This window comes from Neoarius graeffei, chromosome 6 (genome assembly GCF_027579695.1).
Source record: "Neoarius graeffei isolate fNeoGra1 chromosome 6, fNeoGra1.pri, whole genome shotgun sequence".
Taxonomy (NCBI): Eukaryota; Metazoa; Chordata; class Actinopteri; order Siluriformes; family Ariidae; genus Neoarius; species Neoarius graeffei.
The window spans coordinates 96,078,212-96,091,208 of NC_083574.1; the positions used below are offsets into that span (position 1 = coordinate 96,078,212).

The following is a 12,997-nucleotide window of genomic DNA, read 5'->3' on the forward strand; positions in this document are numbered from 1 at the left end:
AACGATTTCATAAACAATAACACGGCCGGATCACTGAGGGGCTTGAACTAGTTTTGTTGAAACGTTATTGATGTAACTCTTGAATCATTACAGTAAGCATGGTGACGGGCAGATGTGGATTTGACTTGTCCGGAACAAACATTCGGTTGTCCCGGACAGTCAGACTACCATTAATGTCAAGCCCTGTAGAATTCGAGTCCAAACATTGGCTAAGCCATGCGAGGTCTTCTTAAGTTACCAGTATATCCCAGTATGTTGCGCCATACGGTACATGTTTCCTTTGATGATGCCCCAGTACCGTTTCCAAAGAACTCCTCCGTATCATGATGCTCCCATCACCATGCTTCACTGTGGGGATCATACACACAATCCTTCTTTCTCCAAAGTCTATCACGAAAGAGTTCTTTTTTTGTTTGTTTGTTTCTCATCTGACCAGAGTATCAGGCTAGCGGCAGAGTTTAGTATGAGGTGTCAGAAAGAAAGAAAAGCACAACGTTATTCATTACGCATTTGTGAAATTCCTCTCTGCAGAGAGGAGAAGATTGCGGTGAGGTTCACTGCTCGTTGTTCATACTGTTCCTGCTGCTTTCGGGTCGTCCTGCAACTGATGGTCATAGTGTTGCCTTCCTGAGAGTTAGTCTGAGAGCGTGTTTTGGATTAGTCTTACTTTGTTTTAATCCAGGTCTCTTTCACAGCTGTAAACTCTCCATGTGTGTTCTCCCTGATTCACCAAAAATCTGGTCTCAATCCTGGTTCTGCGTTTTCCGACGCTCGTTTTAAGTTTTTGCATCCGTTCTCAGCGTGTTCATCAAAACTCACGAGGATAATAATAATAAATCTGTACTATGTGACAGAGTGCTGTTTTGCTGGTGTAGTATATGATATGCTCCCAGCAGGGGGCAGCACTGTGCTCGTTGTCCTTCCTGAATCTATCAAGAAGTAGTCAAATGTTCAGCTTTATTTCACTCTGAAGACGAAGAGGCTTCAGCCTGTGTGTCTGTGCATCTCCTCTGAACCAGGATAAAGATCTCAATTTCTAAACATATCCCCAGTCCGGGTTGCCAGAGATGCATTTTTCGCATTAATGTGGTTGAACAAGTGGAGGTTTCCAGTCGTTGTAAAAAGAAATTGAGGCCTGGTGTGCTGCTGCTGTGTTGTGAAAACTTCTCGTGCAGAGAGAGAGAGAATGGAGGTGACGGTCAGGGATAACACACCACACACCCACAGATGACACCGGAGAAATGGATTATACAGTACAAAACTTTTACTCTACACCTCCTGCTGATGGAGTCCTCCTTTCTTGTGTCACAGGGGTTAAAGGTCAAGTGATAGATGTGATGGTTGAGGGATTCAGTTGCAGGGAGAACGTTGGATGAGGGGTGTCTCACTTATACCAACATATTAATCTCTGCAGGAATTGGCCAATCAAAGGCTCTTAACTATTTGCATATTTAAATGCAAATGGTGACTTTTTTTGGCCAGGTGGTGTATAATAGTACGGTATAAAACTTTTTAACTCCTAATTTAATGACACTAACTTGGCTAAAATACAGGTGGCATGGTGGTGCAGTCACCTCACAGCAAGAAGGTTCCGGGTTTGAACCTCATGGCCAACGGGGGCCTTTCTGTGTGGAGTTTGCAGGTTCTCCACATGTCTGTGCAGGTTTCCTCTGGGTGCCCAAATGCCACTGGGATTGCACAAGCCAGTGCGTACTTGGTGCCAGTCCCAAGCCCGGATAGATTGGGGATGAAGGTTGCGTCAGGAAGGGTATCTGGTGTAAAATCAAATATGTGGATCCAAATGAACCTGGTAGCACAAGAAGAAGAAGAACTAGGCTAAAATATCATAGCAAACATCATTTAATCCAAATGCAGTATATGACTGGAAGGCTCATCACCTCATGAAGTTCATAGATCTATACTTTTTAGATGAAAGTTTAGCACTGATGAATTCTTGAATCTGATTGGTCAGAATATTTTTAGAAGAAGAAGAAGCCTTTATTCGTCACATGCACACTTCAAGCATTTAACAGAATAAACAATTGCTGATTCGGTGATATGGAGGTGTTTGTTTCATATTTATGGAAGGAGTCTCTCGGGGTTAAAAATGACTGAAAGTGTACATTCAGTGTTTGTCTGTACATGAATTATTACATTTATGTTACTGGCAGTTAGCAGACGCCCTTATCCAGAGCGACATACAACATACCCAAGGAGATAGCCTGGGGAGCAGTTGGAGGTTAGGTGCCTTGCTCAAGGGCACTTCAGCCATTCCTGCTGGTCCAGGGATTCAAACTGGCAACCTTTTGGTCTCAAAGCTGCTTCTGTAACCTTTAGACCATGGCTTTAGAGCGTGTTGTGCTCAAAATAAATATCAGACCACAGAAATCCCGTAGGGATTGGGGTTTTTTGTTACCTCCTTGTTGGATAGAGCAAAACAAAACGCTGACGTCGACCACTCCGGCAGCCTGCTGAGTCACTTGCCCAGAACAAAATGATAATAAATAAATACTGATATCTTGAGCAAACGTGCTTGTCTGGGGCTTCGGACTCCACCCTGGTTATTCATAATACCGGGTGTTATGATTGAATCGGTGCACAAAAGCGTGCTTGGTATTTTTCCTGTATATGAATTGGATATATGAGGCAGCAAGACAACAGTCAGTTCTCAAAGTTGATGTGTTGGAAGCAGAAAAAATGGGCAAGAGTAAGAATCTGATTCCCCTTTTCCACCAAATCAGTTCCAGGGCTGGTTCGGGGCCAGTGCTTAGTTTGGAACCGGGTTTTCTGTTTCCACTGACAAAGAACTGACTCTGGGGCCAGAAAAAATGGTTCCAGTCTAGTACCAGCTCTTTGCTGGGCCAGAGGAAAGAACCGCTTACGTCGGGGGGGGGGGCGGAGTTGTTAAGACCAACAACAATAGCAAGACTGCGAAAGGGCGCCATTTTTAAGCGACGAGATATCATGATGCAGTAAAGTAAGTAATGTCATCCATTATTATTGTTGTTGCTGCTCCTTCTTCTCCGTGTTGTTGTTGCTTCGATGTTCGCGCCAAGGTTTATGCAAACGCAGCGACGTAACTGACATATACAGTGATGTAATGACGTGGCTCCCCTTAGCACCCCGAGCTATGGAAAAGCAAACTGGTTCTCAGCTGGCTCGCAAGTTGAACGAGTTGTGAACCAGCACCAGCACTGGCTCCGAACCAGCCCTGGAACTGATTTGGTGGAAAAGGGGTAACAGTGACTTTAACAAGGCCCAAATTGTGGTGGCTAGATGACTGGGTCTGAGCATTTCCAAAATGGCACATCTTGTGTGGGTGCTCCCAGTGGTTAGTACCTACCAAAAGTGGTCCAAGGAAGGACAACCGGTGAACCAGCAACAGGGTCATGGGTGGCCAAGGCTCACTAATGCATGCCTGGTCCGATCCCACAAAATAGCTGCACAAATTGCTGAAAAAGTTAAAGCTGGCTATGAGCGAAAGGTGTCCAAACACACAGGGCATCACAGACTGGTCAGAGTGCCCCTGCTGACCCTTGTCCACCACCGCAAGACCCTCAAGGGGCACATAAAAATCCGGAATGGAAGAAGGAGGCTTGGTCTGGTGAATCATGTTTTCTTTTACATCATGTGGACAGCTAGGTGTATGTGTTGCTTACCTGGAGAAGAGATGGCACCAGGGTGCAATACGAAGGCAAGAAGGCAAACAAAGTCTGATCCATGGAGGCCCCACCTCACAACTTGCAAGTCTTGACGTGTCAGAGCTATTTTGGCCACACAAGGGGGATCTACACAAGATTAGGCAGGTGGTTTTAATGTTTTTTTTTTTTTTGGCATGGGAAACAATAATGGCTGCAAAGAGCAATCCTCGGGGTCCAAGCATCGCTACGTAATTAGGTCCCACTTTGCAGTTACAGTACTGTCATAGCAGCACTAATTAATTGATATCCTCCAGACTCAGGGTTGTGTACATGAGCATGATGCTTGTGCGTTAACGAATTGTGTACCACTTGTGGTACTCAAATAATAACCTAATTCTCTTTTGTATCAAGAAAACTTGTTACTCTGACTGTCGAGGAGTCGCCCCTTGCTTATGACCGAGCTAAAACAGGCTCAGCGCTGTCTGCTAGCGGACTTTACAAAGTGTTATGAGTCACTGTCCATTTACAGCACACACACACTTATCAGCTGAGCCTAAAGATGACTCCCTACAGATTTAAACCATAGACCCAACCCATGACTGACTCATTTCTACACGTTTCAGATTGTAATCAAATCCCAGTGGTCAGCTCTCATTCCAAGTCTCTTTTTTTTTCATAGAGATGTTTATAATAATTAAAATTTCTCTTATTCTTTCTTATATTGTTTGAGGGTTTATCTGATTTTATAAATTGTATTTTATTCCCTTCTTTTGACATGGATTTATTCAGTCCTGATCATATACATTATCTTATAAGAACATTTCGATGGTTTAACGTTGCTCTACACGTCTCTGTGCCAGATGGTATCCTCGTTATTCTCAGGCTTCAGGTTCATTCTCTGGTTTGATTCATGATCTGATCTCAAACCCTTTTCTTAAATGACTCCTGAAACCTAATGTCAAAATATTGCATTGAATAATTAACTAGAAGGGCACTTGTTAGGGTTCATACTTCCGCCAAGCCACGTATTATCAACATCAGAATCAAATCACTTGAACCTAGGATGATACTAAAGCTGTCCACCAGATTTCATCTACATATCTGGAGCCACATATATATCCAGATTTGTATCAAAATCTAATCAATTGTTCCTTGGCCCATGGCCCACCTTTCCACCAAAGTTCACCCAAATCCATTCACTACTTTTTGAGTTACATTGGGAACAAACGAAGGCAAAAACATAACCTTCTCCAACATAGTTTTGAGCTTGCTTAAGTTAGGTTGTCTTTCTAGATTTTTCTATACTTTGCAAATGGCAACAACTTTCTAGTGACTCAACAAAATTCGCTCTTAAAAACGTGAAAGTCATTAGTAAGCCCGCTCGGCAGGGAACTGTACAGTTAATACACCCGCTTATCTCACATTTATCCAAATATACACTGATCAGTCATAACATTTAAAAACACTGACCGGTGAAGTGAGTAACATTGATCATCTTATTACAGTGGCACTTGTTAAGAGGTGGGATATATTAGGCAGCAAGAGAAGTCAGTTCTTGAAGTTGATGTGTTGGAAACAGGAAAAATGGGCAAGCGTAAGGATCTGAGCGACTCTGACGAATTGTGATGGCGAGATGACTGGGTCTGAGCATCTCCAAAATGGCACATCTCATGGGGTTTTCCTGGTATGCAGTGGTTAGTACCTACCAAAAGTGGTCCAAGGATCCGAAGGACAACCGGTGAACCGGCGACAGGGTCATGGGTGTCAAAGGCCCATTGATTCACATGGGACACGAAGGCTAGAACATATGGTCCAGTCCAGAAGAACAGAAGAGCTACTGTTGCACAAACTGCTGAAAAAGTTAATGCTGGCTAAAACAGAAAGGTGTCAGCTAATCCAGTCATCTCACAATCACAGTTTGTCCCTTGGCAAAGTCACTCAGATCCTTACGCTTGCCAATTTTTCCTGCTTCCAACACACTGACTTCAAGAACTGACTGCTCTCTTGCTGCCAAATACAACCCCGATTCCAAAAAAGTTGGGACAAAGTACAAATTGTAAATAAAAACGGAATGCAATGATGTGGAAGTTTCAAAATTCCATATTTTATTCAGAATAGAACATAGATGACATATCAAATGTTTAAACTGAGAAAATGTATCATTTAAAGAGAAAAATTAGGTGATTTTAAATTTCATGACAACAACACATCTCAAAAAAGTTGGGACAAGACCATGTTTACCACTGTGAGACATCCCCTTTTCTCTTTACAACAGTCTGTAAACGTCTGGGGACTGAGGAGACAAGTTGCTCAAGTTTAGGGATAGGAATGTTAACCCATTCTTGTCTAATGTAGGATTCTAGTTGCTCAACTGTCTTAGGTCTTTTTTGTCGTATCTTCCATTTTATGATGCGCCAAATGTTTTCTATGGGTGAAAGATCTGGACTGCAGGCTGGCCAGTTCAGTACCCGGACCCTTCTTCTACGCAGCCATGATGCTGTAATTGATGCAGTGTGTGGTTTGGCATTGTCATGTTGGAAAATGCAAGGTCTTCCCTGAAAGAGACGTCGTCTGGATGGGAGCATATGTTGCTCTAGAACCTGGATATACCTTTCAGCATTGATGGTGTCTTTCCAGATGTGTAAGCTGCCCATGCCACACGCACTAATGCAACCCCATACCATCAGAGATGCAGGCTTCTGAATTGAGCGCTGATAACAACTTGGGTCGTCCTTCTCCTCTTTAGTCCGAATGACACGGCGTCCCTGATTTCCATAAAGAACTTCACATTTTGATTCGTCTGACCACAGAACAGTTTTCCACTTTGCCACAGTCCATTTTAAATGAGCCTTGGCCCAGAGAAGACGTCTGCGCTTCTGGATCATGTTTAGATACGGCTTCTTCTTTGAACTATAGAGTTTTAGCTGGCAACGGCGGATGGCACGGTGAATTGTGTTCACAGATAATGTTCTCTGGAAATATTCCTGAGCCCATTTTGTGATTTCCAATACAGAAGCATGCCTGTATGTGATGCAGTGCCGTCTAAGGGCCCGAAGATCACGGGCACCCAGTATGGTTTTCCGGCCTTGACCCTTACGCACAGAGATTCTTCCAGATTCTCTGAATCTTTTGATGATATTATGCACTGTAGATGATGATGATATGTTCAAACTCTTTGCAATTTTACACTGTCGAACTCCTTTCTGATATTGCTCCACTATTTGTCGGTGCAGAATTAGGGGGATTGGTGATCCTCTTCCCATCTTTACTTCTGAGAGCCGCTGCCACTCCAAGATGCTCTTTTTATACCCAGTCATGTTAATGACCTATTGCCAATTGACCTAATGAGTTGCAATTTGGTCCTCCAGCTGTTCCTTTTTTGTACCTTTAACTTTTCCAGCCTCTTATTGCCCCTGTCCCAACGTTTTTGAGATGTGTTGCTGTCATGAAATTTCAAATGAGCCAATATTTGGCATGAAATTTCAAAATGTCTCACTTTCGACATTTGATATGTTGTCTATGTTCTATTGTGAATACAATATCAGTTTTTGAGATTTGTAAATTATTGCATTCCGTTTTTATTTACAATTTGTTCTTTGTCCCAACTTTTTTGGAATCGGGGTTGTATATCCCACCCCTTGATGGGTGCCATTGTAATGAGATGATGATTATTCACTTGACCTGTCAGTGGTTTTAAGGTTATGGCTGATTGATTGGTGTATGTAGATAAACATTAAAAAAAATCTAATATCCTCAAGGCAAATTTTTGCTGTTTTATTAGTATTAGCATTATTAATTAGGTGTAATGTTAATCCATGTCTTTGTTTCTCAAACTCCCGAAACACGATTTGTCACGTTCAGCGCTAGAACACATCTGATTGGCTGAGACGGAGAACCGTTTGTCACTGTTTTGTCGGTGACGTTGAAGTATAATATTGTATGTTTGGAATTGAAATGGAGAACTTCAAGAAGAGAACTTCAGGTAGCTTTAGCATCGACCAGACTATGTACCAGAACTGATCAAAAATAATAAAAACAGGAGTGTGTTTCATAGAAAGGCTCTTCAAATTTTGGGAGGCGGGGAATGTGAAGGAAGTTGAATCGTAATTGTGATGTCCAAGATGACTGTTCTTAATAAGTTCCAGCTTGTGATCAACACGGTGATCCAATCTAATATATATAAAATATAATTTTAATCATCCTTTATTAAGGAATGAGAGGAACTGTGATATATATATATATATATATATATATATATATATATATATATATATATATATATATATATATATATATATATATATGGGTCTGTCTCAGAAACTGGGTACTGTGGGGGTACCCCACTAAATATACTCACAGTCAATAAACTATACGGTTTTGAATGGTGATGTTGGTTTTAATTTAAAATAAAATGATGAAAGAAATAATACAGATAAAACTAAATCTTTGATGTGAATACTCTATTCAGAATTTGGCAAAAATTCTGCAAATTTGTGGAAAAATGGCGGCTTGATCTGGGACATGATAAATGGTCGACTACATCGCCTTCCCTTAAAAAGGTTGTAGTCCACTGAAAAGTCTACAGTTATCACTGATTGTATTTTAAGTTGTAACTTTATCCACCTAAGGATTGGTGCGCTCACAGAATAATCATAACCGTAATAAAACATCATGCAAAATATTTCATCACCGTCGTAACTCCATTTTCCGCAAACCCAAAACCAATACGATCGTGTGTTTTGATCTAAACGGAAAGCCTCAGGGTCGAGGTCACTACCTCACCAAAAGTAGTAACTTAAAATCACTACGCCGTATAAAAATTTAGCTATAAATCTGCGATTTTGTTTTTTAAAACGAAAGCTGAAAGTTAGGTATAGAATATGTTTCTTACAGAATATGTTACGATGGTAGCTGGTCTTGTATGAATTTCTGAGCTATAAAATGAGTCATGGTGTATTTTTTTACCGTAGCGTGTTATTTGTGTGCGGGGAAGGACACGCGTTAACAATTTGCATGTGTAGAATGGAATTTTCCACTCCAACAGTTAGAAGTTGATCGCGCTTCCATTTGCGGGCTCTCTGTTACGCGGGCGATCTGTTCGGACGTTATCACTGAAAAGGTGAGTTTTGACGGTTTTATTTTGTTTTAGTCTTGCAGTATAAGGCAATAGAATGTTTCTTTTTCATCTTACTTTCATATTTCGTAGTGTTTGCGTATTTTTGGCCAATATTTTGCAGTCATGGTCAATTTAGATCGAACTTTTGATAGAATCTACGGCCAGTCATTTTGCCCCGCCCCCGCCTCGCGCTCCGTCCGGTGCGGTAGTGATGTCCCGTTGCTCGCACGCCGCAGCAGAGACCCGCGCGACCTTCAGCCGGTACAGTCGCTGTTCTTTTACCACCGCCGTTATTCTCATCTTTCCGGTGCGTTCTTGATTTTTCCATTGTGTCCTATTTCGCCATATCAAATACCCAAACTGTATCATATTATTCATATTTAAGTGAATAATCAATTCAGTCATCGTAACTTGGCATTTTTAACCCAGGCAATCAAAAAGAGGAAATTTATTCAATATTTTCACTCATCTGTGAAGGAGGGGCTTTAATTCTTCATGATGGAGTTATTTTATATGGAAATCAGTTTTACAAAAGCATTTGAATTGTAATCAGAAAATGTCCACAGTGGAGGCCAGATAAAGCAAGATGCTATCTTTATTCTTATTAAAAATGACAAAAGAAACATTGAGTGTTCGGTAAATGCAAAAAAAAATAGTAAAATTAGAAAATTAATTTTTTGACCATAATGTCCCAAATGAGAGACCAGTTTCTGAGACGGCCCCACATATATATCACATATATATGGCTGAAATTTATTACTAAGAGATTATTTCTGCCTCTGTCTTAGGTTCATCCGAGGAAGCATCGTCTACTGCTCGAAGTGTTTGACGAGAATCGTTTGGTAAGTGTGTTTTTTTTCCTTGATGTAACTTTTTTGCCGTATTTACGTTGGTGTGAAAACTGAGATATGGTGGCAGTTTAATCATCAGTGTCTGATTTATAACGTTGGCTCGGGTTTCAGCGCTGATGAAGGAGTCCCTTATACTACTGTAGCGTGATTTGTTTAATAAGGTGAAAAACGAGGTTGGAAGCAGTAAAACATAAAACCACCATCAATATTTATCAAGTAAGAGCGCTGTTGCTGATCCAGGATCAACTTCTCTTTTTTAAAGATCAACCTCCTTAAGTCGAAAAGCTTTCAGTTCAGCTCTAAAGCCCTGGATTATTGTTAACTTTGGGCTCGTGCCTGAATAGTAAGCATCTACCCGAGCCCTAATTTGCAGTGAATGGACAAGGATGCCTTTTTCGCAAGTTGGTGTTGTAAACTGTAGGGACTGGATATTGAATATACCCAGGGGCGGTGTTAAGAGGCTGAAAGTAACGCCGTAAAAGTTGGTGGAGTGTTACAGGCTTTCTTGTTAATCACTTGTGAATATGATTTCCTCTCTAAATCACAGTGGAGGTCAAACAAACTCCTGAATAATAAGACTAGTGTTCCATTTCATAAACAGCAGCACTCCTTGATAAGAGGGTGTGTGGGGGCGGGGGGAGTTCTGGCAAAAGGGGCGCACTTGTTGCCAGGTAATAGAAAATTAAATAAATTGACCAAGTCGGTGCATTAGTATTGAAAATGCACATAAGATAAATGCTTCTCCTTCAAAATTGAAACTGCAGACCTCCTAACCGTTACGCATTTTGAGTAAGAGTGCCACTTTTTAACACTGGAGTATGCTGCTATGAGTTTTCTCTTAAAAACCATGCAAAGCTGCAAGTTGTCACTCAGTAATATGCCAAAAGTGTAAGTTATCACTCAAAAACACAAAGAATGGGCGATCACTCACAATTACACAAAACTACAAGTTATTGCTCAAACACAGCAAATGTAGATGTTATCACTAAAAATTACACACAAACTGAGTTATCACTGAAAATATACCCAAGGTGTGAGTTATGACACAAACCTGCGCAAAATCTGAGCCCTCATGCAAAAACTGTGGGTTATCACTGTAAAATATGCATAAACTATGACTTGCCACTCAAAATGCGCCAAAACTGCAACTTGCCACTCAAAACTGTGACTTGCCATTCAAAATGTGCCAAAACTCTGACTTGCCACTCAAAATACACCAAAACTATGACTTGCCACTCAAAGCAACGGCTTGACACTTAAAATGTGCCAAAACTACAACTTGCCATTCAAAATGCGCCAAAACTATGACTTGCCACTCAAAATGCTTCAAAACTGACTTGCCACTCAAAACTACAACTTGTCACTTAGAATGCGCCAAAACTATGACTTGTCACTCAAAACCACGACTTGTCACTCAGAATGAGCCGAAGCTGCGACTTGTCACTCAGAATGAGCTGAAGCCACGACTTGCCACTCAGTGAGCCAAAGGACGCGACTTGCCACTCAAAATATGCCAAAGGCTGTGACTTGCCACTCAAAATGTGCCAAAGGCTGCGACTTGCCACTCAAAATGCGCCAAAACTGACTTGCCACTCAAAACTACAACTTGCCACTCAGAATGCGCCAAAACTATGACTTGCCACTCAGAATGTGCCAAAACTATGACTTGCCACTCAGAATGCGCCAAAACTATGACTTGCCACTCAAAACCACAACTTGCCACTCAGAATGAGCCAAAGCTGCGACTTGCCACTCAGAATGAGCCAAAGCTGCGACTTGCCACTCAGAATGAGCCAAAGCTGCGACTTGCCACTCAAAACTACAACTTGCCACTCAGAGTGCGCCAAAACTATGACTTGCCACTCAGAATGAGCCAAAGCTGCGACTTGCCACTCAAACCCACGACTTGCCACTCAGAGTGAGCCAAAGGCTGCGACTTGCCACTCAAAATGCACCAAAACTGACTTGCCACTCAAAACTACAACTTGCCACTCAGAATGCGCCAAAACTATGACTTGCCACTCAGAATGTGCCAAAACTATGACTTGCCACTCAGAATGCGCCAAAACTATGACTTGCCACTCAAAACCACAACTTGCCACTCAGAATGAGCCAAAGCTGCGACTTGCCACTCAGAATGAGCCAAAGCTGCGACTTGCCACTCAGAATGAGCCAAAGCTGCGACTTGCCACTCAGAATGAGCCAAAGGCTGCGACTTGCCACTCAAAATGCACCAAAACTGACTTGCCACTCAAAACTACAATTTGCCACTCAGAATGCGCCAAAACTATGACTTGCCACTCAGAATGAGCCAAAGCTACGACTTGCCACTCAAAGCCACGACTTGCCACTCAGAGTGAGCCAAAGGCTGCGACTTGCCACTCAAAATGCGCCAAAACTGACTTTCCACTCAAAACCACAACTTGCCACTCAGAATGAGCCAAAGTTGCGACTTGCCACTACGACTTGTCATTCAAAATACGCCAAAACTGCGAGTCATGATTGGCTGTTTGAATAATTGTATGACTGAGCAGAAGTTCAGGAACTCCTAACAGAGTGCATGGTGAGTGTATGCATCAGTTCAGTATGTTATGAATAAACCAGAAAATATTCTGTCCTTAAATGGTCAAAGAAACCCAGCACTTTTGGACCTTAAGAGAAAAAACATTGAAAACTTTTGACCTGCAGAATATTACACATTATCCCTGTTTGGGGTTTATTGGTATCAGGTCAAGAGATGCAATTTTTTGGTCACTGTAGAATGATGACTCACTTCAGACTCTTCAGGGTAAAAAGTAGAGAATAATAAAGTAAGATCGTGACTGACCTTGGTGTATATTAAAACTGCTAGACCTGTGATGAATCAAATCAAATAATAGAAATCGTGAATCCATGAGATGGTCATAACATACACGGAGCAGTGCTGAGAGGATTCGTTTTGCGTAATACAAGTTTATTTTGCCACATGAGTATTGCCGTAACAGTTAATGAATGATATTTCTGTTTGTTGTGAAATAAAATGCAGTAATTAGACTGCAGATTGGGTTTGATAATTGCCTTTTAGCCGAGACGTCTGCAAAAACGGTGCACCAGTATGAAGAGTCTTATAAGTGGCTCATAAAAGTCATTTATATGATCTATTAAAGCGCTCCCCGGACTATTGTTCCTCTTAATGTAATGTGCAGAGAGACTGTTTACGGACTCGGAAGGTCTGGAATAACTCTTCCACATGAATTGTTTCTGATTGATGGTGGTGGAATGGCATTGACAGATGAACAGGCTTAAAGGCCATCACTGGCTGCCACAGCATAGCTCAAATGACAAGCAAAGTGGCACAAGTCCATGTGAGTAAGAGGGCTCCTCGGGCCCTCTTCAACACCTTGACCTTA

The 12,997-nt window shown here is 41.7% G+C and overlaps 1 protein-coding gene across 2 annotated transcripts in view; it reads left to right on the forward strand.

Annotated features, from left to right (window-relative positions):
* nedd4a (NEDD4 E3 ubiquitin protein ligase a) overlaps positions 1-12,997 on the forward strand; it is a 145,624-nt gene that overhangs the window by 53,131 nt on the left and 79,496 nt on the right. For both annotated transcript variants that reach the window (XM_060924203.1, XM_060924204.1), the window contains one exon: positions 9,546-9,599. In XM_060924203.1, the coding sequence (XP_060780186.1) occupies positions 9,546-9,599 (54 nt within the window). The remainder of the gene's footprint in view (positions 1-9,545; positions 9,600-12,997) is intronic.